This window comes from Notamacropus eugenii, chromosome 5, assembly GCF_028372415.1.
Source record: "Notamacropus eugenii isolate mMacEug1 chromosome 5, mMacEug1.pri_v2, whole genome shotgun sequence".
In the NCBI taxonomy this organism is placed as follows: domain Eukaryota; kingdom Metazoa; phylum Chordata; class Mammalia; order Diprotodontia; family Macropodidae; genus Notamacropus; species Notamacropus eugenii.
In genome coordinates, this window is record NC_092876.1 from 172,767,724 (window position 1) to 172,792,009 (window position 24,286).

Below are 24,286 nucleotides of genomic sequence, written 5' to 3' on the forward strand. Positions count from 1 at the left end.
ATAGTATAATTCCTATACCGTTGAGCAGGTGTGGTGGTGCATGTTTACGATTCCTGCTGCTGAGGAGGTTGAGGCTAGTGAATTGCTTGAGGTCAGAAGTTCTAAGCTTAAGTAGGGCTGAAGTCAATCTAATACCCACGCTAAGTCTGGCAAGAGCTTGGGTAAGGAAAAAAATAATGGTTGTACTATGTTCCCATGAAATCATTAATATGAATACTTCCTGTATTGATGAAGGTTTTAATACACACTAAGGAATAAAATTGATCACTGAGTGCCTTTAAAACTATACTACCTGTGTGGGATTTCTTCTCTTTTCAGTGCCAGTCATTCTTTCTTACTTCATCTTAAGTGCCACAGACACTCCCTGACAAAGTACATTGAGTACTGAGACAGTGCATTGGGTAGATTGGGTACATTGAGTAGAGAGACAGAGAGGGAAAGGATCTCAGAGTTCTTCTAGTTTAAACCATACCTGAACAGGAATCTCTTTCATAGCTTCCCTTACTAATAGTGCTCTGGCCTCAGAGGCTGGTGAGATCAAATTAACAAAGAGTTTTGCCCAACGGTGCATTCTGTCTTCTGTGTTAGAATGTAAATTCCTTGAGGACAAAGACCATTTCACTTTTGTTTTTGTTTTTTTTTTGTCCATCAAGGCCTAGCACTATATATAAGTATACTCTATAAGTATGTAGTAAATACTTAATAATTATTTGTGGACTGATTTTCCCCACTTCTGTTTGCATTTGACCTCCAAACTCCCTCCAATTCTGCTTCCCTTCCATTCTCAGTCTCACTGTGGTATTCTAAGGTATTTACTGATTCATGCCAATGCTACTTTTGCTAACTTGCTAATGGACCTCTTCTCAGAATAATGCTTTTTAATGAATAAAATAACATACATAGGAACAAAGGAAATAATTTTTGTTGAAATATAGTTATCAAAAATATATATATTTTAAAAAGTTCACAGACTCCAGTTAAGAAGTAGGTGTCACTTAACGACTGAAAAACTTGACTTAGGGTAGAATTTTAGATATCATTCAAGATGTGGGGGATGAATTTTTTTGATGTGTGTGTGTGTGTGTTTGCATTATGTAGGACCTTCTCTTCCTACTTACCAGGCTGGTTCTGTTGGCTGAGATCATGGTGTCCCACCATCCCCAAGCGCTCTCACTTCTGTCAATAGTGTCTTTGTATTAAAGTAACACCTATGAAGTTATTCAATGCCAAAGTAAACTCAGGCTAGCTGTATAAATGCAAAAAAGTCCAGAATCACTGCTATTTAAATGATGATAAATTTATTGGGGGATAAAAAGTACAAGTACAGGAACAAGGGAAATTGGAGCTGTTTCCAGGGAAGTGTGGAAGGGAGAATCAGAAGTATATTGCAGGTTTTGAGGCAGAGGGATCAGCCATAATAGGAAATCAGCTAGAGAAAAGAGATGCTGGAAGTGAGACAAAGACAGGAGAATGTTGGTAGGGCGGAGTTGTTGATGCAGAAATTTGTTCTTTTGTGAGCTGGATGCCTAGTGCTGGCCAGGCCTGAGATCAAGAAACTATAGGATTGAGCAGAATCCAATGGGAAGTCAAGTGACTATAAATATAATTTGTGGGGGACCCAGAGACATTGAAGATTACCTGTGGCATCAGAGCACAGCTGAGGGAAGAATCTGGAGAGCTAAGGCACATTGCAAAGTGGTTTGTCCTGACAGCATTGAAATTGTACCTCATTATTACGAAAACTGAATGATGTGGACCAGCAAAAAACCTCGCATCCCAGAACTATGTGCTGGAGCTTTCCACCTGCAGATGGGGCAAGAAAAATCACAGTGAGGTCCCCTATGCAGGCCACCACCATGTCTCACATCAATAGAAAGAGAGTGAAAATGGTACATTTCATTGAGAGGCCAGTTAGATTGTTTGACATATGGCAGTCAGATGACTGAGTCTGGCTTCCCTCATGGAGGAAAATATGTGGCCTGCCAGACAGGATTGGTAATCTTAGCAGACCTGGTGGCAGTTACTTAGAGGAGACAAGAGGATATGACATTCATACTTTTCTATAGGGTAGCTACAGTGGCACAATAAAATGTTGAAATCAGGAATATCTGAACTCAAATTCTGTCTCCAACGTTTACTAACTTTGTGACCTTGGGCAAGTCACATAACCTTTCTCAGTCTCAGTTTTCTTTTCTGTAAAATGGGTATGGATAATAGCATATATTTCACAGGCTAAGGTGAGATCAAGATGAGATAATATATGTGCAGCACTTTGAAAACCTATAAGTGTTATATAAATGCTAGCCATTATTATTATGAAGTTGGGAGGATAGGGAAGATCCAAGGTCCCCAAGATTTCTTCTGCCTTACCTCTAACCTTTCTTCATTCCTCAAAGTCCCAATCCTTTGAAGTCCCATTGTTTCCAGAAAATTAATCTAGCATCCTATAACCTAATGTTCCATCACCAGGTGTCCTGCTATTCAATGCCCTGTCACTTGGTGTTCTCTTTTCTTGTCTCGTGATGCAGTGTCTGAAGTCACTTAGTATCCCTTTATATTTTGTCATGTTACTTAGTGTTCTGCAATTTATCTGGAATGCTGTGAACTCCATGGTTGAGAAAAGCCTCCGAGGACAATAAGAGGAGCCTAGTAATTGACATTACATTTTTTTGACCCCCACTGATGCTTCTTGGGTAGCTAGGTAGCATAGGGGATAGAGTGCTGAGATAAAATCTGACCTCAGACACTTATTAGCTGCATGATCCTGAGCAAGTCATTTAGCTCTATTTGCCTCAGTTTCCTCATCTGTAAAATGAGCTGGATAAGGAAATAGCAAATCACTTCAGTGCCTTTGCCAAGAAAACCCCAAATGGAATCACAGAGACTCAGACACAACTGAAAATGATTGAACAACAACAATAAAATTGTTTATTCTTAGCAAGTGCTTTCTTGTTCTGATGGATTTAAAAGACTTTCATAGCATGACTCCCTACCTTTCTAGTCTTTTTGAATCTTGATCCAGCAATACTGGTCTCCTTCCTATTCCTTGAACAAGATGCTCCATCTAGGAGTATCTAATGACTCTAGGCATTTTCACTGGCTATTCCCTTCCCCAGAACACCTCATTTCTCATCTCTCCCTCTTGGCTTCTGTGGCTGCTTTCATGTCCCATTTAAAATTCCACTTTCTATGGGAAGCCTCTCCAGACCTAACTCAATTCCAATACCTTCTTTTGGTTGATTATTTTGTTTGTCACTTAGCTTGTTTGTTGATAGTTGTTTGCATGTTGTGTTCTCCATTAGACTTTGAGTTTCTTGAGAGTAGGGCCTGTCTTTTGCTTTTCTTTGCATTTTCAGTGCTTAGCATAGTGCCTGCACATTTTAGGCTTTTGATAAATGTTCATTGACTGATTGACTGCTAAGTCATGGGCTTGGACAATGGTCTTTGCTCTTGCACAAGTGTGGGAACTCTGCCCTCATTTTACTGAAGACCAATATACTTCTCCAAACCTATTCATCACTCTGCTAGGAAACACATCCTTTCACATATGTAGTAGTTATATGGATTTTCATTGGGTCCCAGCTTTCATGGAAGCATCATCATGGCTGGTTCAATACCCCCATCCTTCTACCACTTACCCTCCAGAACCAAGCACACTTTTACTCAATCTATTGCTCAGACAAAAAGCACCTCCTGGGAATTCTCAGCCCTAGGCTCAGACCCACATACCTTCATAGACTTTCTTTGTCATGCACTCTTCTGAGAACTTGGGGAAGCAGACACCCTCACCTTTCAGGCATTTCCCTTCCTTGTTCATATGATCACATTTGTGACATTTCATTTGTGCAGCTGAAAGTTAAGGCAAGAGTGATGAGATTCCCTACTGTACAAGCTGTGTAGCCTGAGAGCATGTATGACATATTTGGTGGGGTAGAAAGGGGGATAGAAATGTATGACTTGTGAAATGATATGATCATAGATTTAGAGCAAAAACAGACCAGAGAGATCATTTAGGCCAACTTTTTCCTTTCCTAGATGAGGAAAATTGAGGTCAAGAGAGTTAAGGGACTTGCTTAAGGTCATACAAGTGGTCATTAAGAGAACCAGGAATTAAACCTATGCCATTTGACTCCAAACTCAATGAACTTTCCACTGACTTTGCAGGGTTAAGAGGTGGCCTATGACCCAATATATCCCTTTCCTCTGGGCTTTCATGTAGAATCCTAAGATTTCTTCTGGTTTTCCTGACAGAGCTCATTCATTCTTGCTCTTTCTATTTGGATGACTCCCACATCTATATGTCTCATCCTGACCTCTCATACAAACTCATTTGTCAGTCTTCAATTACCTATTGGACATTTTCACTTGGATATCCTACTATTGCTTCAAACTGTAACCAAAGCTGAAATTATCATTCTTTTCTTTTAAATTAAATTTTATTTTTTAAAATAAATGAAAATCTACTTTCTTTCCCTACCAATTCTCCTTTGCTCCATTGGGAAAGAAAAACAAAATTTTTGTTGCAAGCTAGTGCAGTCAAGGAAAACAAAGTCATAAAACATTGGCTGTGTTAAAACAAATCTCATTCTATATTCTGAATCTATGATCTTTTTGTCAGAAGGTATACAAAATACGTTATCATGAGTCCTCAAGAATTATAGCTGATCAGAGTCTTTCAAAATTATTTGTTTTTATAAGACTACTGTTTCTGTATAAATTGTTATCTTGGTTCTCCTTACTTTGCTTTGCATTAAAAGGTTTCTAAGAAACTGCCCCATTCATTTATTCTTTTTATAGTTATATTGCTGTGTTTTGTTTTTACATTACAAATATTTGCTTCTTCTTAGTAAGGAGTTGTTTGTAACAAAGTTATTTAGTGAGAGGTGTCCTGTAACAAAAAATAATAGTTAAGTAAAACTAATATTACAGTGACTTGATCTGAAAGTACATGGTAAATCTTTGGGTATATTTAAGAGAATAAAGTCTAAGACTAGAATGAAGTAAGATTTTATGGTAAGTGCCATAAGAAGCTTGAGGAGGGATGAAAGCATTAGTCACTGTGCTTAGTGGAATAGTGAATTCATTAGGGAGACATAGAAGGATTTCCTTACTGCAGTAAAGGCTCAGTTGAGATTATGTAATATTAAATCAGAGTAGACCCTGTCAACACAATTTCATTCTTTTCTTCATCTCTATTGAGTAGTACATGAATAGGAAAACAGGAGCGAAGTCAGAGGATTGTGGGAACAATCTTGGGGCAGTTGGGTGGTGGGCCTGGAATTAGGAAGACTCATCTTCCTGAATTCAAATCTGACTTCAGACACTTACTAGCTGTGTGACTCTGGGCAAATCATTTAATCTTGTTTGCCTATGTTTCCTCTTCTGTAAAATGAAATGAAGAAGGAAATGGCAAACCACTCCAATATCTTGGCCAAGAAAACCCCACATGGGGTTGGGAAGACGTGAGGCATGACTGAAACAACCAAACAGCAACAACAAAGGGAACAATTTAAAGTTGGAGCTTCAAGACATGATTGGCAACAAATAATACATGGATTTGAGAGTATGGGATAGTGTGGAGTTGAACTGATTCATCAAGTTGTGAAGACAGGAAAGTGTCACTAGGGCAGAAATGATGGTTTGGGAAAGAACAGAGGGATATAGGTATAGGAGGTCACAGTTAAGGCAAAGAACAGGGTTAGGGATTTTAAGATAGAAGGCAAAATGGAATGATAAAATGTTATGATTAGATAGAGATTTTGGAATTCACAAACGCGAAAGTGGAACAGTTGTAGGTGATGAAAAGACCAGGGTACGTTTATCTTTTTGTGTACTGGGAGTTGGAGTGGAGGAGTGGGTCTTGAGAACTAAGTAGAATGAGGAACTAGGAAGTTAGAATATTTGAGGGAATAACAATGCGAAAACTGATGTCCTCTGGTATGAGGGCAGAAATTGAGGTAGAAAGACTGTGTGATCCAGGCACTGAAATAATTGAGGAAGGAAGGAGAATGTCTTGAGGAGTCATAGATTATAGTTAATCAATATGGATATAGTAATCAGTATAGATAGAGTGTTGTGTGGGGTTATCTTATTATGCTTCATTGAAAGTGAATCTTAGGATAGGAATATTCTGTGAGAGAGGCAACAAAGTGGAGAAGAAAGAAGGCTCATCTCAGTGTTTAAGACCACAGGTTTGAATCTCGGCTTTGTTAATTATTTGTGGTGAGTCACTTAAATTCTCTGGGCTTAGTTTCCTTATCTGTAAAATGTGGGGGTTGAATTAGATGACCTTTAAGTCTCCTCCCACCTCTAAATCTATGATACTGTGATAAAAGGAGATTGTGTTAATTATCCTTTATTGTCAGCACCAAAGTTCATCTTTTTATCACCATCTTTGAACTTGTCTATGATATCTCTCTTGGCTCCTTCCCTGGTGTCACAGTCCCAATTTCTATCAATATCCCTTAAGATTTCTTTGAGGCACCCCCTACCTCAAATCCCACTATCCTCTCTACTTTTTCTAATATCTGCTTCTTCCCTTCTCTCTCCCCTTTTCTTTCTTTCTTGATTATTGAGACTAACCTGAAAGGAGTGAGTCATGGGCTACCCCCCCCATTCTAGTCAACTTAGGCTTCAACCTCAGTGTTTTATGTGGATGGTAATGTTTTATGGTAAAAAACCCCCCAGGAATAATGATTTATGTCACAATAATGCCAAGAAATTCAACACTGAAAGACTACAGAACTTTGATCAAAGTGTTGCCCAAATGTAAGTTCAGAGAACTGATGAGCTGATGGTTCTCAAGATGTTTCCTAATCTGCACTTCCTGTATATTCCACTGGTATTTGTCATTCTTTAGTGCTTTGTTCAAAGGAGATTAAAGAATCACAGAGGGTCAATTCATTTTACAATCTTATCGCTTTGAAATTCTACCCTAAATTTATCCATTCATTGAAGCAAGCTTCATGACCCTCAGACACTGGCTTCATCCTCTTTAACAGTGTCATAAATCTGCCACTTAATAGATGTGTGTCTTTGGAAGAGCTATTTAGCCTCTTTAAGTCTCAGTTTCCTCAAATGTAAAATGAATGGACTGGACTCTGTGACACCCAAAGTCCCTTACAGTTTTAAATCTATGATGTGATTTTAATTTATTTTTTGGTGGGAGAGGGATAAGGAAGGTAATTGCCATGCTAAGGAATAAGTGGGGTTCATATCACTCTCTTAGTGGGGGAGAAAGGTAGAGATGAGAGGATTTTAGTTCTGCTTACCTCCTGGTGTAGTGTTGACTTTATTTAGGAAATGATTTCCCCATAATTTATCAGGAATGTCTTGTCCTCGGACATCTTCTAGAAGACAAGAAAGTCAATGAATCTTTAGCCAAAAGGCATCATTGGTGTGTTGGGCAAATTAGGAAACAGAAAAAGAACAAAAAAAGGAGCTGTACTCTACTGATCACTCAGCTGTCGTTAACAATTATTTATTAAGACATTATTATATTCCAGGCACTGTGTTCAATTCTGGAGGCCCAAAGGCAAAAAACAAAGTCCCTGCTCTCGAGGAGCTTACAGCCTATTGAGGGGAGACAGTATGATCATAGATTTAGAGTTGAAAGTGACTTCTAGGGCTCAGTTATGTTTAAAGCTGTTTCCTGACCTGAAAGAAATCATTCCGGAAGAATTAGTCCCTGGAGAGAGATTGATGAGTGGCTCTTTCCCATCCATGAACTTTGAGGTCTATTGTGAGGTCCACTGAAATGGATTTTGAATGGCTTAGCTGCCTCAGAGACATTCCTATTGTCAATGATAACCCAGGGCATATCATACTGCATGTGCTGCCTTTTCCATACGTTTATTTCCTTTTACTCAGAGGGAAAGGAGGAATTCCTTTTTCACATTGTTGTGTGTGTTGTGGGGGTGGTTGAGAGTAGTCATGAAGAGGTGGAGACAGAAGACATGGGTAAAATTGCTATAAAATGTAAGTTCTTGATCCTTTAATAATGATAGACTAGGAAAGCTAATATTTATATAGTGTTTGCAGCGTATTAGACCTCACCAAATGCTTTTTACAAAAAATATCTTCTTTGATTCTTACAACAGCTGCACAAGGTAGGTGTTATTGTTACCCACATTACATAACTGAGGAAAATGAGACAAACAGAAGTTAAATAACTTGCCTAAGGTCACACAGCTAGTAAGTGACTGAAGCTAGATTTGAGCACAGGATCTTTCTTTTTCCAGGTCCAGCACTCTATCCACTGCACCACCTTGCAGTGCAGCTCTAGTCACTATACCAGTCTCCCTTCCCAAAATGCTGAGCTTAGGGTACAGCTCCATTGCTGTCTCAGAATTCTGTCACCCAAACCCTTCTAAAATTATAGAAGGCACAGCAACAGAATGAATGGGAGGAAAAAGACTGAATTAAATGGGCAGGGGAGAGGAAGGCAAACATGAGAATGTATGGAGAGGAAGCATATGGTTTCATATATCCTTGCAGAGAAGAGATAGATAAGAAGGAAAAGGATGAGTTAACTGTGGTCTCCATAACAGACTTGACTGAGAATGATGGGATACATTCTAGAGAGTCCTAAAAACTCTTTTTTAGGCCCTAAGAACCTCTTGAGATTCCTGACTTCAGCCCCTTTACTCTCCCTTTGGAGATCATGCAGAGGACTCACCAGCTATAAGGCAAAGCAGGAAGAGGATAGAAAAGATGAACTTGCTCATCCTCTTACAAGGAGCAGAGAATCCAGGGAGAGTTGAGTAGATGATATGGCTAGAGCAGCAGTCGTTATTCCATGCTCCCTGGGCTCCAGCTTTATATACTTCAGCTGAGGGTGACAGCCAATTTAAGTTTAGGAATGTATTACTATGTTCCACATAGAAGTCACCAAAATGAAATGACCTTTGTGGGCTCCATGGAGCATTGGAGCAGTAAATATGTGTGACATCAGGGAGTTTTGAACTATGGCAAAGAGGCAGTTTGGCAGTAGCAGCAGAGGCAAAAGTGAAAAGGGATTGAATGAGTACTAGGAAAGGTGAGAAAGTCTAGTCACCTTTACTGGGTTCTCAGAGCCTTTGGACAAGCAGAATTCAGTGGTTGTGAATAGATAAAGCAAAAAAAAAAAAAAAGGCGATCTGTCATAAGATGATAGCTGAACAGTCAAGAAGATCTCACATCTAAACATCTAAGAAGTATGGAAAAGAGGGAATGGTTTCAGTGACCTGGAAGGAATATACCATGTTTGTGTTACTGTTTCAGACCATTAAAAACTATGGGTGTGATAAGCAAAACTTGGACCCTCTTTCCTTAGGAAATTTTGGCAAGGATTGAAGGATGGCTTCCCTTTTGCTCTAGCTTATTAGAAAGATGAACAACTTTGTAGCTGGATAGATAAAATGGTTGGAGAAGTTAATAAGATTGAATCTTGCCTTTATCAAGGAAGAGTCTTTACTAGGAGTAAGGTACAGAGTTTCTTTAACTAGAGACAGTTTAGGTATTTATGTTGTTTTTATGTGATTAAAATTCTTCATCACCCATAAATGGGTCTGCCTATTAAGGGGAGTTTGATTAGGGAAGATTTGTAGGAAAGCCCATACCTTTTGTTAATGAGGCACTGGTTCTCAAGTCCTCTGGCTCTAAAAAATGTATAAATGTATAAATACTTTGAGGGTGAGGTTTTGCCTTGGGTCTTATTGACTGGAAGTGTTTTGTTTGGCCAGAGGAGACTCTGGAAAGCTGCCAAGGAGTCCCCTGGCTTTGAAAACCTGGGTGTTGGTGCTTCCCTCTCTGGTAACTATGGTCAGACAGTTGGACTTGTCTGTTGATTTGTGATATATGTTCTGATTATGGTCAGACAGTTGGAAGCCATGTCTGTTGATCTTTGATTTCTCTGTATTTTTTCTGAAGTTTAGAGTGCTGACTTTTCCCCCTGAACTAGGTGAATGATATATGTGCTTGATTAAAGGAGATTGTTAACCCTTCAAAAGTTGCCTTTCCTTTTATGAATGCAGATCTAAGAACCAGTGATAGCAGGCCCCTCTGTGTCTGTAGGAGTGCTTTCTGTTATACCTAGTCAGGCAACACCTGGAAAACTTTGTTTAGTTCTGGGTGCTATTTTGTATGAGAAATATTGATAAGTTGACTGAATTCAAATGTTTGCAGCTACAATGATAAAAGAACCAAAAAATTCCCTCAAATGAGGCTTGGATGAAAGAACTAGGGATGATTAACCTTAGAGAAAGAGAAGATATAGAAGGTATGATAGCTGTCTTTAAATATTTGAAGATTGTTATGTGAAATAAGGATGTTTTTTTTTCATCTTGGCTCTAGAGGGTAGAGTTAGAAGCAGTGAGTAGAAGTTAAAGAGGAGAAGAATTTCAGTTCAAGTAAAGAAAAACAGTATAACTATTAAACATATCCAAGGAAAATTGGGCTGATTGGTGAGGCAGTGAGTTCTTTGTCACTAGAAGTCCTTAAGTGAAAGCAGTTGTCCAGTCATCAAGGATGCTCTAATCAGGGTTCACCCATTGTGTTAGCATTTGAATAGATGACTTCTGACTTCTTTTCCTGCATTGGAATGAAATGATTTGTGATTCTAGGAATTAGAACCAGTATCAAATGGTTGGTAGATATAATAGTGTAGTAAATATGCAGGTAAATTCCCTTTGCCATTCTTACTTCCACTAACAACCTTCAGTCACTGAATGGGTGTTGTCTCAGACAAACTGAGATCTGGGAAAGACCTCTTAGCTTAAAAGGCCACGGTCCTGTACTACATCTGTGACTATCAGTAGTCACCCTGACCTATGTCTTTTCAGTGGACTTCAATGACCAGAGGAGAGGAGAGAGTGGGGCTGATGACTTTGCAAAGCTCTGCCATACTCAAATTCAATTCATCTGCAAATCAAGACATCACCTTCCTGATGTCATTGATCCTCTTTGAGAGCAAGGACAAACAGCAGTTACAGTGCACCCCTAAGGCAATATAATAATAACAATAATGATATCATTGTTGTCCTTCCTATCAGAAGAGGACCAAAATGACATCCTAATGATGGGGTTGATGTGTAGTGTATCTGGCTATGGTCAAGCTAGGAAGCCTCTGCCACAGGTTGGGCGCAAATAGTCTGTATGAGCATTTGGGGTGGATATGTCTTTAGATTTGAGTTTCTCACATTTCTTTGGAGCTACTGCAATGCTGCTTTGCTCATGGAGCATAGTGCCTTCTTTGATACAGGCATATCTTGCTGGTTGTTCCTGCCTCCCATGTCTTGCAATCAATATCAAAGTTCTTCAGAGAGACCTTGAGGCTGTCCTTGTGTTGTTTCTTCTGACCTCCATGTGAGCATTTGCCTTGTGTGAGTTCCTTGTAAAATAATCTTTTAGGCAAAGGTCTATTTGGCATTTGAACAATGTGACCAAGTCATCAGAGTTGTACTGTCTGCAGTAGAGTTTGAATACCTGGCAATCCAACTCGAGAAAGAACTTCAATGTCTGGTACCTAATCTTTTCAGGTGATTTTCAGAATCTTCCTAATTCATGTAGAAGTGGTTCAGTTTTCTGGCATGGCATTAGTAGATTGTCCAGGTTTCATAGCAAACAATACTGAGGTCAGCAGAATGTCTCTGTACACCATCAGTTTGGTGAGGCATCCCAATATCTCTTCTCTCCCATACTTTCCTTTGAAGCTCCCAAACATTGAGCTAGCTATGGCAATGCATACATCAACCTTGTCATCTATGTGTGCATTCCTGGGAAGGATACTGCCAAGGTGAGTGAACTTATCCATGGTGTTCAAAATTTCTCCATTTACTTTAACTGATGGTTCCACATATGGATGGTGTAGTGTTAGCTGGTAGAGAACGTGTATTTTCCTTGGTGTTAATTGTCTGGCTAAAATTAGCACAAGCAGCAAGGAATCAATACATACTTTGTTACATGTCAGCCACAGAGGCTGCACTGAAGGCAAAATCATCTACAAACAGAAAGTTGTGCATCAACTCTCCCTCTACTTCAGTCTTGATTTGCAGCCTTTTCAAGTTAAATAATTTATCATCAGTTTGTTAGCTGACCTTGATGTATTTTTGTCCTTGTTAAAGGCATCTGACAACATGGCTGAAAATATTAAGCTAAAAAGCATGTGAACAAACACACAGTCCTGCTTTGCTTCAGTGGTGACTGGGAAAGTGTGAGAGCATTGTCCAATATCCAGAACCTATGTAAACATACCATCATGAAACTGATGTACAATACTGATGACCTCAGGGCAACCAAATTTTGCCAAGAATTTCCCCAAGCCCTCATGACTGATAGTATCAAAGACCTTGATAACATCGATGAACATTGTGTACAGAACTCTGTTCTGTAGCTGGTGTTTCACTTGGAGTTGTTGGGCAGCAAATACCATATCGACCATTCCTCAGTCCTTTCTGATGCCACACTGGCTCTTAGGCAGATAACCATCCTTCAGATGAAGGACCAATTGATGAAGGAGGACTCTGGCAAGAATCTTGCTGGCAATGACTAAAAGATCCCCGTCCCCCATGATTGTCACAGGACAACTTATTTCCCTTTCATTTATAGAGATGGACAATGGAGGCAGCCTTGATCTCCTGGGGATAACCTCCTCTTGTCATATAAACTAGAAGATTTCAGTCAGTTCTTGAGCATGGAACCCCCACATCATAAATCTCAGCTGGAATGGGATCAAAACTACATGAGAGGTACATTCAAAACCTCTTCAGTTGGAATTTCAGCTACAGTGCGATTGACTTCAACCTGAGGTAAATGGTCCATGCTTTCAGCATTGCTTTATGATGGTCTGTTGAGAACACCATGTAAGTGTTCAGCCCATCTCTCCAGGATCATATCTTTATCTCTGATCAGTGTGGCTCCATCACTCTGAGGAGTTGAGATACATCAAAGGTCTTTGGCCCATAAACAGGCTTCATGGTATTGTAGATGCATTTTAGATTGTTATTTCAGAACAAAGGTGAATCTCATCTGGCTTTTTACTGAGCCAAGAATCTTGCATTTTTCTAAACTTTGCTTGCACTTTTCTTTTGATGGAGTTAAAGTGCTGCCTTCTTAGAGGTAGACAAACTCTACTTTTGGTAAACCCTGTGGAAATCTCATTTTTTATTTAGTAGATTCTGAAATTTCCCATCATTTTCATGAAACCAATCCTGATGTTTGTGAGTGTTCTAGCCCAGATAAGCAAATATGGTGCTGTACACCAAATCTCCAAAAGCTACCTACTTCTTTTCTACTTCACTGTTGCCAAATGTGTGTTGGCTCAATTTCCCCTCCAAGTCAACAAGGAACAGTTCATCCAGAAAGAAGTGCTCTAATTGGTTGATGCTGAGTCATCATGCCTTGGGACCTCTGTTTTCATTGAATGAGAATGTTTAACTTGGAGAGGATAAGCCTATACTTAACTAATTATTTAACTAACTTAATTAAACCTATGCAATCTGGTCCAGCACTCTGAATCACATATTGCCTTCATCACTTTCACATACTATTTGACTCATTTCTTTATAATGACATAGTCTATTAAATGCTAATGTCTGCAGTGAGGGTGCATCCATGACATTTTGTTGTGTTTAGGTAAACCAATGACAATGTTCATGATGAGAAGATCATGAGATACATAAGTCTTCAGTAATAAATGACTTGTTTCTGACTCCATTCCTCCAAAGGACTCCCTGGCATGTCTGATAGTCTATGCACACCCTGGTGTTGAAGTGATCCAGAATGACAAGCTTGTCCTCTTTTGGCACATTGATGATGAGGGTCTCCGGATCTTCATAACATTTTTCTTTGACGTCATCAGAGTTCATCATGGTGAGAGCATGATACTTCCTACAAGTGGCAGTCTTATTGTCATGAAACTGTCATTCACTCCTTTTGGAAGGCATGTAAACTTACTGACTAGATAAGATCTGATTTTGAAACCTAAGATAGCTTCATGGCATCCCTCATCACAGTACCACTCCAGAAAAATGTATATCCAGCTCCAACTTCAGTAAGTAAGCTGGCCTTCATGTACCAGTCTTGTTTCACTTCAGGCTGCTATTTGGATATGGTACTTGCTCAATTGTATTAAAGCAAGAGGTGGTTTTCTTTCAGGCCTGTTGGTTTTCATGTTGTCCTTGAGTGTTATTAAAAAGAGGTGTTTGTCTTTCAGGCCTACTAGATTTCATGTTGTCCATGATTGTGCACATATTCCATTTATCAGTGGTGAGTGGAGTCATCTTTGCAAAATTTTTTGTACATTTTTTTGTGTGTTTTGACCCCAGAGTGAGATCTGCCTGCTTTGGTAAGCAGGCCAGTGTTGGGTGAAGCCGATAATTTTTAAAGCACCTTTTCTAGCCCCTTCCTCTTGCTAGGAAGTGAGCAGAGTTGTCTTTAAATAAAGTTACTCAGAACTCCAGGGACTGCCTAATGCCACTGCTGTTTCAGTGCAGTGAGAAGATGACCCTATGGCTTGGGCCTCCTGTGTGAAGCTTGTGATGACAGCTCCCCATTGTATCCACACTTGCCACTATTTCATTTGCCTGTTGACACAGGACTCCAAGGTAGGTAAAATCGTAACTTAGTTGAATAGTAAAATAATAAAATAATGAAATAGAATAATAAAATGGTGTGGGTGATGTTTTTTGAATTGTATGAAGATTGGATTTGAGTAAGTCAGAGTTATGTGAAGTCATTAACTTCACTCTCTCTCCCAGAATCATTGGAGTCCGGTGGCAGGACTAAAGTCAAGACAACTTTTGGTGGTTCCGGATGTAGTGGATGACCTCTGTGTCTTCTGTGTCTTCCCAAGCTGTAGGCAAACCATAGCACATGCTTCCATGCCCCCATGACCCATTGGAACAAATTGTTCTCATCTACCTATTTCTGCTCCTCCCCCCACCCAATTCGCCTATGGCTTTGAGGCCTACTGCTTACCTTCAACCTGGGGTAACCTGTCTGCTGAGATGGTTTTACTGAGGTACAGCACGTGCAACAGTTTCTTGGGGCCACAGGTGAGAGCTGGGTGGCAGGCAAACACCCAAGGTGGTTGGGCAGCCCTGAAAAACACCAGAGGTGCTAGTCCATTCTCCTCCCAATAAAAGTAATAACTAGCATTTGCATAGGGTGCTAGGTTTACAAAATACTATTTACAGAGAGTATTTCATTTGATCCTCACAATGACCCCAGAGGTAAATGCATAATTATCTTTATCAGATGAAGAAACTGAGACAGACTTTAAGTGATCCTAAGTTCACATCTGAGACTAGTTTTGAACTCAGGTCTTTCTGCCCCCAGCCCCAGCTCTCTAACCACTTTGCCACATGTAAGAGAAAACATATGGCTCTAGTAAGAAGAGATGGATATTCTGAGCTGCATAAAGGAACTAAATAGAGGCCTGTGTATCCATGTGGCCTCTGCAGAGAACCATGAAGGCTGAAGAGTCAGCATGTACTATAGCCATGACAGAGGAGAAAACCAAATGGCTGCCTTTGAACATTACTACCAAAGCAAGTGCCCTCAGTAGCAGATATGATCACAATCCCCCTATTTAATCAACTCCAATTGCTCCCTATTGCTTCTAGGGTAAAATATAAATTCCTCTTTTTAACTTTCAAAGTTCTTCACAATCTGGTCCCATTCACAGGCTTAAAAAAGAAATAGCACATTTGGGGGAAAGGATATGGCCTAAACCATTAACTCAAAGAATAATCAGAATGTTACATGAGAATCAAGCAGAGAATGAACAAATCCAGAGGATCAGGTAGAGCATATTACATGGAGTTTAAAGAAGTGATCCAGACCTGAAGTGGAGGAGGCCAGTATGGACTAGGTAGGAAGGAAACTTCACTAGGCATTGGTGCATGAGTTTGTCTCACAAAATATCTCCAGAGGAGACAATAGCCTTTTATGTTGGTAGCATTCTAGCCAGGTTTCTTTCTCAGATGTTATCTGTGCCATTGGCTACCCAGACAAATACCACCAGGGATAAAAAAAACCAAACTGTTGCTGTTGCCAGGAAGGAAAAAGAACTGAATATTCTCGTATTTTTGGGCTGGGGTTTTGATCAAGTGTAAAGGTTCCTCCTTCTATTTACATTTTGGTAATCAGTGCATATATTATTGTTTTCCTGCATTTTATTTCACTTTCCATCAATTCATGTATTCCCATACTTCTCTGTATTCATCATATTAATTTTTTTTACTGTACAGCAACATTCCATTGTATCAATTTATGACAACTTGTTTAACTATTCCAAAATCAATATGACTGAGATTTATTTGTTGGCCAGTTCCCTAGTTTGTGACTTATAAGATTGACCAAGGGCAATTATATGACTGAGATTTGGTGGGCTAACACTTGTGAGTAGAAGATAGAAAAGCTATATCTTATTCAAAAGAAGCAGGTCAGATAGAAGATATATACTAATATTATACATATTATATGTATATATATATATATATATATATATATATATTAATATTACACATCAGGAAGGTATACACCTGTTTGGAAATCTGTGAACCTGAGGTTCACAGAGATAAAAATGGTGGGAGAAGTGCTTAATGGTCAACTATTATTATAGAGGGCAAAACTATCTTCCTAGTCTCTTAGGCTCACAATCTACAAGTCATTCTGGACTCCTTACTATCTCTCATGCTTTTATTTAAGCTGTTGCCAAGGCCTATAGATTTCACCTTTGCAACATCTCTTGAATATACCTCCCTCTCTTCTCTTATACTACCACCACTCTACTTCTTATACTACCACCACTCTACTGCAAGTTCTCATCACCTCACATCTGGACTATCATAGTAGCTTGCTGGTGGGTCTGTTGGCTTCAAGATTCTTCCTACTTCAATTCAACCTCTATTCAGCCAAGTGATTTTCCTAAAGTGCAGGTCTAACCATGTCACTCTCCCCGCCCCCTACTCAATAAACTCCAGTGGCTTCTTGTTTCTTCTAGGAACAAATACAAAATGCTCTGTTTGGTATTCAAAGCTTTTCATAATCTAGCCCCTCCTATTTTTCTTCTTGCTCCTTTCTCCCCAGACCATACTCTTTAAGGCAGTGACACTGGTTTCCTGGCTGTTTCATGAACTAGACAATTTCTTGGCCCTTATTTTCTTGGTTTTCTTGTGCCTACCACTTCTGTCTTCTCTCCGACTTTTGAGCTCCCTGACTTTCTCTAAGTCCCAACTAAAATCCCCCTTTTTACTAGAATAAAATATGAAATCCAATCTTCTTAATTCTAGTGTCTTCCCTCTGTTAATTATTTCCTATTTATCCTGTATTTAGCTTGCTTTGCACATATTTATGTACATGGTATCTCTCCCTTTAGATTATACACTCCTCAAGAATGGAGATAGGCAAATATTTTTCCAGTTTTAAAAATGGGAAAGGAGCACACCAATTATGAACTAAAGACCTTGATGTCGAATCTTTAGTAAAATTCTAAAATGAATTATTTAATTTAAAATGTTTATTTGTCTCTTTTTATGTACCTCATTTTCTAATATACCCCTCCTTCCTCTGTGTAGAGAACTCTCTCTTTAATACAAAAATAATAAGAGGAAAAGAAAGCATTTCAACAAAACTTACCAATGTATTGTGAGATCTGCATATATGCATTGCTCAACACCCAAAGTCTTCTACCTCTGAAAAGAACAGGAGAATGCATTCTCATCTCCCTTCTTTGAATCCAGTGTTTTCATGTGAAAATTCCTTCTCAGAATTTTAAAAGAGATTTATATATATTTTTTGAATCTTGAATCCTGAGAAAAATCATTGAGAAACTGGGGAATAGTCTTATAGTTCTGTGAGAATTAAAGGTCAACAGAGACATTGTTGGTTTGAAGGAATCCATTGGCACTGAGTCAAAAGGAAGAGTAGGAAATGCTGACATATGGAATCAAAGGTGGGAAACAGGACAGGAACACAACAGAGAGAAATAGCAACAATCTAATCATTCAATTTTGCTTGGAACTGTTGTCATTCTACTAAGGTTATTTTCCTGGCTGTCTACCACTAATGGTGAGCCATTCTTTTAAGAAAAATAGATATTAACAAGTTTATATGACTACTATTCTTTATACAAATTCTATAAGTGATTTTCTAAAGAATAGAAATTTTAGAAGCAAAATGAGTCCTTTGACTGACAATTTTGACTTGTGATTCTGTGTAATTCTGTTACCCTTGCTAGGAGATCTTAGTGTTACATTCTTTGAATACTACGTAGTAATGTTTGTTGCCTATTCCCAATGTTTGAAAATTCACCTTAGACTATATTCACCTTAGTTCTTTGTAAATACTATGAAACTTAATATTTTTTATTTTTTAAACAAGATGCTAAAATACCCATAATAGTAAGAAGTATAAAGAATGTGGGAAATATTTTAAGAAAGAGTAAGAGTAAGAGTAGTTTTTTGCTAGATATATTTTAAGTCATGGTCACATTAAATTGGTTCATATTAATAATCATTTATTACCATATCTTTTTTAAACTGAAAACTTCTTAAAATTTTACTATAACCTCCCAGAAAAGTGATTTACTGTTTATAATTATAGTAATTCATTGTAATTTAAAGCCATATAAATAAAAATTCTCATTTCTCATTCCCAGATCCTGAAGATTAATGTCTACTAGGAATTGGAAATACTACTTAGGGCCAAGCTTGGTCATTATTATTATGGATCATTGTTTTGGGGGCAGCTAGGTGGTGCATTGAATAGAATGCTGGCACTGGAGTCTTCCTGACTTCAAATCTGGCCTCAGATATTTACTAGCTATGTGACCCAGGGCAAGTCACTTAACTTTGTCTCAGTTTCTTCATCTGTAAAATGAGCTGGAAATGGCAAACCATTCCAGTCTTTGCCAACAAAACCCCAAAAGGGGTCACAAAAAATTGGAAATGACTGAAAACAACTGAGCAAAGCATTATTTTGATTTTTTAAAATTTACGCTTTTGAGCTACTAGACATATTATTTTCTTGGATCTGTTTACTTCACTTTGTATCTGGCATTATCAGTTTTCCTACATCTACCTGTCTTCATATTCATTTTTTACCATGCAATAATGTTCCGTTTTGTTCATGGTGCTCTATCCACTGTGCTACCTGTCAGCCTCTTTTTTTTTGAGAGAGAAAGGAATTTTTAAATTCTTTTGAAGTAGAACAGTTTTGACTACCAGTGAAGTACAATATGTGACCATTTCTGTTAAATGCCTGGGGTCAAATGGAGATAAATATCTAGAGAATTGTGAAAGTCATGAACTGGCAAGGATGATTAACTGGAAATACCTGTTTATTTTACCATCAAGCTTGGCTAACCCTTTTATGTTTTTATGTTTTACAATTATTTAATAAATAATTTTACAATAGGACCTCTTCTCTCCTTCCATGCCCAAGATATGGATTATTTTACATGTGCTCTACTAGAATAGAACAGTAATCAACTTATTGCGTAGACATAATTGCTGTGGAGTGATATCTCCACAATATCTCATCTTCTGCTTCATCCATTCCCATTCCTTCCACCCAAATTTAGATTCCCAATATTTTAGGTCTAAATTGTTATAATAACCTCCTAAATTATCTTTCTACCTCCAATCTCTCCCCTTGCTAAATCATATTTCTTTCTCACAGCTGTCAAAATAATCTTTATGGTGTGTGGGTGTGACCATATAATTTTCATGCCCAATAACCTTCATTGGCTACCTGACCTTTGGGATAAGATACAAACTCTTGAGCTAGCATTTAAGCTCCCTCACAATCTGAACACAACTTACCCTTCCAGCAAAATTCCTCATTTCACATAATGTCCCCTTTTACACTCTATATTCCAGCCAAATTATACTACCGGTCAGTCAATAAGCATTAATCAAGCACAATGCCAGACACTGTGTTAGGAACTTATAGAAACTTAGAGAAAGAAAGGCAAAAGCATTGTCCCTGGTCTCAAGGAGTTCCCATTTTAATAGGGGAGACAACATGTCATAGCCATACACAGGTAGTGATGACTCTGGACTCTTCTTCCTTGAGCAAGGCCAGCTACATCTCCTTCTCCAGGTTCTAGCAAAAACCACTAGAGTTGGTAGGTGTCTTTCTCTAACACTATTTGCTCAGGCTCCATTCAAGTAGGTTCTCACTGTTTACTATCAGAGATTATTGCCCAAGTTCCATTTAATCTATTAACCTCCATTAGCTTTTACTAAGGAATTTTTATTTAAAAGATACAGCAACAACATGAGTTATAGAAATTTCCTACCAGCACATTCCTCTATACCAGCTTGGTCTCCATGAGTGGGAATGGATGAGGCAGAAGATGAGATCCTGTGGAGCTATTACTGCAGAGTACAAGGATTGCTCATATACTTTAGGAAGGGAGAGTATGGCTTGAGACTTCAGATCAGGTACATGTCAAGAGGTTGGAGTGGGGTACAGTTAAGATGTGACCTTTTCCAGAAGGTTTTCACATTTTATTTGGCCCTGGGAATAGAGCTGTGGGCTATGAGCAAGGGGAGAGATTCCTCTCCCACCACTCATCTGCAGGAGCCTGCTTTTCCATGTAGAAAGAGCACTGGAATGAGAGTTCAAGTTTCTGCTGTTGATAGAATCCTTTACTACCTTTAATCTTTCCTTTTACATGAAGGTTTTCTTGATTCCCACTCCACCCTCATCACTGGTGTCCTTTCCTCTTCACTAGGAACACAGGAAACAAGCACTTACAAAACACCTACTATGTGTCAGGCACTGGGCTAAGGTCCTTTACAAATATTCTTTCATTTGGTCCTCACATCAACTCTGAGAGGTAGGTGCTATTATTCCAATTTTACAATTGAGGAAACTGAGGCAGAGACTGTAATTTGCCCAGGGTCACACAGCTAGGGAGTATTTGAAGCCAAATTTAAACTCAGGTCTTGCTGATTCCTGATTCCAGGTCTACTGATCACTCCACTGAGCCACCCAGCAGCCCTTACTCCTTATTTGATCTTCATTTCATATGTATGTAGTTATTGTCTTTGCAGCTGAATGTAAACTCCCTGAGAACAGAGATGATTTCATTTTTTAATTTCATTTATCTTCTGTACCTAGCACAGTGTCTGACACATAGTAGACACTTAATAAAAGTCTGTTGAATGATTGTGTGGCCATGGGCAAGTCATTTAATCTTTCTGGACGCAAGTTTCTTGATTGGCATTTCACTAAGACCCTGGGTTCCCCCAAAGACTCTGGGCTCACATGGATTCAGCTCTGATTCTAGAGCCTGATCCCTCAAAGGGATAATTTTCTCTCTCTTTGGTTCATGGTAACGTACCCTCACAATTTTGCTCTGAAGAAATATCTACAATGAAACTTAGATATAGATTGTGTGTAGTTTTACTAAATATAGGTAATAGGATATAACATGTCACATGTGTGTGAAACTGGTTTACCATTATTTATGCTACCTAGGACAATGGAAACACTAATTAGACTTCTCAATGCCAGCAATCAAACTTTATTAATCAAATTCATGCAAAGGGATTATATTATCTATCAGACAATATAAATATTAACCCTACTGGAAACAAACTACCAATCTGATATCCTAGGGCTTTCCAATAAGTATATCTCATACTGTTACTCAATGACAAAGTTCCCTCTCTGTCCAATCAGAGGCTGTGTATCTTCCTCCAAGATGATTGCCTGACAAGTCAGCAAATCTGTCAGTTAATGAGTGTTGCCCTCAAGCCAGCATGAGGATGCTTGAATCTCAAGTGGGAGTGGGGAGAAAATAGGAACCAGCCTCAGTAGCAACTTAAGGTCAGACTAAAGACCAAGAGTCTTTGGTGGTTTTCCTATATTTCTAGCTTTATGTTACCCAAGTTATGATTTGTGATTAATTATCTAATATGAAAGGAAACTATCAAAACTAATATCATTAACAAATATTTGTCAGTTGTTTCCACCACCCCCTACCATATTTGGGGGATATATCAGTAGTTCATCAAATTTGGGGATGCACTATTAGTAGCTGTTTTCTAAATTTGGGGGACACATGTTTACATCAACTTATAACTTTATCTTATTACAGGGGGGAAAATTATGTAACTACTCAGTCACAAAATGGAGACTTAAAATGCAGTCAGTTACATCAAGGAAACAAACATTGTCACTATACGGGATCATATATGGATAGTGGGTATGAGACAGTCTTTATTTCAACCACCACAGAAAATGTGTGAAGATGAAGAAATGCACAAACATAAAGCTCTAAATAGCCCATTAGAATCGCTATCCTTTCCTACTCCATTCTTACCCCAGGTATAGACATTTTTATGAATTATTGCACAGGGAAAGATGTGTGTGTGTTCGTTGTTGCTGAAGAAGACCGTGCCATCAGAGAAATAATGACATGACTTGCACTTGACTTTGTTTTGAGTGAGGGAGGGCTATGCAGGTCACCAGCCTCACTTCTCCAGAGCCATCTGAATCCAGGGACCAGATATTCATCAGGATGACTGGAGATGACCCAGGATGAGGCAATTAGGGTTAAGTGACTTGCCCAAGATCACACAGCTAGTGAGTGTCAAGTGTCTGAGGTGAGATTTGAACTCAGGTCCTCCTGACTCCTACCCTGGTACTCTATCCACTACACCACCTAGCTTGCCCTCAGGGAAAGATAGGGATTGTGGAACCAGATCCCTGGGATTCTTTAGAAAGAGGGAGCCTGAAGAGATGGTCCAGTATCCTAGAAAGAGAGGTCCCCATTGCCTAACTGCCTCTACCTCCTTTTCTCTGGAGTACCCTAGTTTGGAGAAAGAAGATGGTTAATGTCCTGATGCCAAGGGTGTACGTATATGTGTGTGTATGAGAACTATATTTTGTGAGGGTGAAAGGAGGAGTGAGGGGTTCAGGGTTGATTATGGGGCAATGACAAAGGCTTATTTGTATCCTCTGGCAACACTGCAAAGTTCGCTGAACCACAGTACCTGTGAGTATGAAGAGTCCTTTTTTTGCACATGGAAACAAACTCTGTTTTCCAAGATTCATTCATATTCCAACACTTCACAAAGGAAGGAAGGAAGGAAGGAAGAAAAGAGAGAACTGGCATGTTGGAAATAGTGTTGAGGTGCTGTGGTTTGGTTTTATTGGTTAAGAAGAATACTTAATTGCTACCTCTCAGAAAAGAGGTGGTTGCAATGGGATAGAGGTTTTGTGGGACCCACTTCAACTACTCATTGGGAGGACTTCCCTAGATGGGTTTCTTCAGCAGGATTGGATAGGACGACCACTATGCTCTATTACAGCATTCTTTTCTTAACTTTGCAGGTAAGCAATGCTTCAAGTGTAATAGGATCAGTTCTGATGGATTATGTGTTAGTCTGTCAGTTAAAAAAACTTATTAAATGCCTACTATGTGCCAGGCACTGTGCTAAAGGCTGAGGATATTAAAAGAAGCAAAAGACAGACCCTGCCCTCAAGGAGTTTACAATCTAATGGGGGAGACAACAAATGAATATGTAAAAATAAGCTAGACATTGGATAGACAGGAAATAATTAAGAGACTAAAGGCACTAGAATTAAGGTAGTTCAGGAAAACTTAATATAAAAGACGAGATTTTTAACTGCGGCTTGAAGGAAGCCATAAAAGTCAGGAGGAAGCAATGAGGAGCAAGAGAAATCCAGTCTCTGGGGACTGCCAGGGAGTGCCTGGAGCAGAAAGGAGTGTCTTGTTGGTGGAACAGTCAGGAAGTCAAGGTAACTGTATTGAGGAGCACCTTTCATGGAATAAGATGTAAGGAGACTGGAAGGGTAAGAGGGGAGCTATGTAATGAAGGGCTTTGAATGCCAAAAAGTGGATTTTGTGTTTGATCCAGGAGATAATAGGGAGCCACTGGAGTTTATTGACTAGGGAAGAGACATGGTCAGACCTGTGCTTAGGAAAATCGTTTTGGTGGCTGAATGGAAGATGGATTGGAACAGGGAGAGACTTGAGGCAGGAAGACTCACCAGCAGGCTACTACAATAGTTCAGATGTGAATTGATATAGGTTTGCATCAGAGGCGTGGCAGAGTCCAAGGAGAGAAGAGGATATATTTGAAAGATATGTGAGTAATAAGGGTTTCTGCAATATTACTGGCTGTCTGAGGTGTTTTCTAAAGAAGATCTATGGAGATAAGTAAGTTCTGAGAAATTTTATCAGGCAATACAAGCCACCAGAACTGACACCAGGCCACTGATGGCATGAACACTTTTTGGGGTGAACCAGTGTGAGTAATTCCCT

The 24,286-nt window shown here is 39.0% G+C and overlaps 1 protein-coding gene across 2 annotated transcripts; it reads right to left on the minus strand.

The window, feature by feature from the left end:
• Nucleotides 1–1,287: 1,287 nt before the first annotated feature.
• LOC140505472 (acrosomal protein SP-10-like) lies at nt 1,288–15,884 on the minus strand. Of its 2 annotated transcripts, none has more exons than XM_072611495.1 (6): nt 15,822–15,884; nt 14,956–15,077; nt 7,272–7,349; nt 3,730–3,849; nt 1,639–1,803; nt 1,288–1,429 (listed from the first exon to the last, which is right to left on the minus strand). In XM_072611495.1, the coding sequence occupies exons 1-5, from the start codon at nt 15,881–15,883 to the stop codon at nt 1,679–1,681; spliced, it is 507 nt and encodes a 168-aa protein (XP_072467596.1). In that variant the 5' UTR covers nt 15,884; the 3' UTR covers nt 1,288–1,429; nt 1,639–1,678. The 2 variants fall into 2 exon arrangements, with proteins under 2 accessions (XP_072467596.1, XP_072467595.1); XM_072611494.1 differs by having other exon boundaries at nt 1,288–1,445.
• Between the last annotated feature and the right edge of the window lie 8,402 nt (nt 15,885–24,286).

Bases quoted from the DNA above. Each gene is read 5' to 3' on its own strand.
- LOC140505472 (XM_072611495.1), bottom strand. From the start codon at position 15,883: ATGCACCAATGCCTAGTGAAGTTTCCTTCCTACCTAGTCCATACTGGC. The intron at 15,078-15,821 runs GTCTGGATCACT...GGTGTTTTTCAG, and splicing joins ACTGGCCTCCTCCACTTCAG to GGCTGCCCAACCACCTTGGG. The intron at 3,850-7,271 runs GTAAGCAGAACT...CTTAACTTTCAG, and splicing joins AGTCAACACTACACCAGGAG to CTGCACAAATGAAATGTCAC.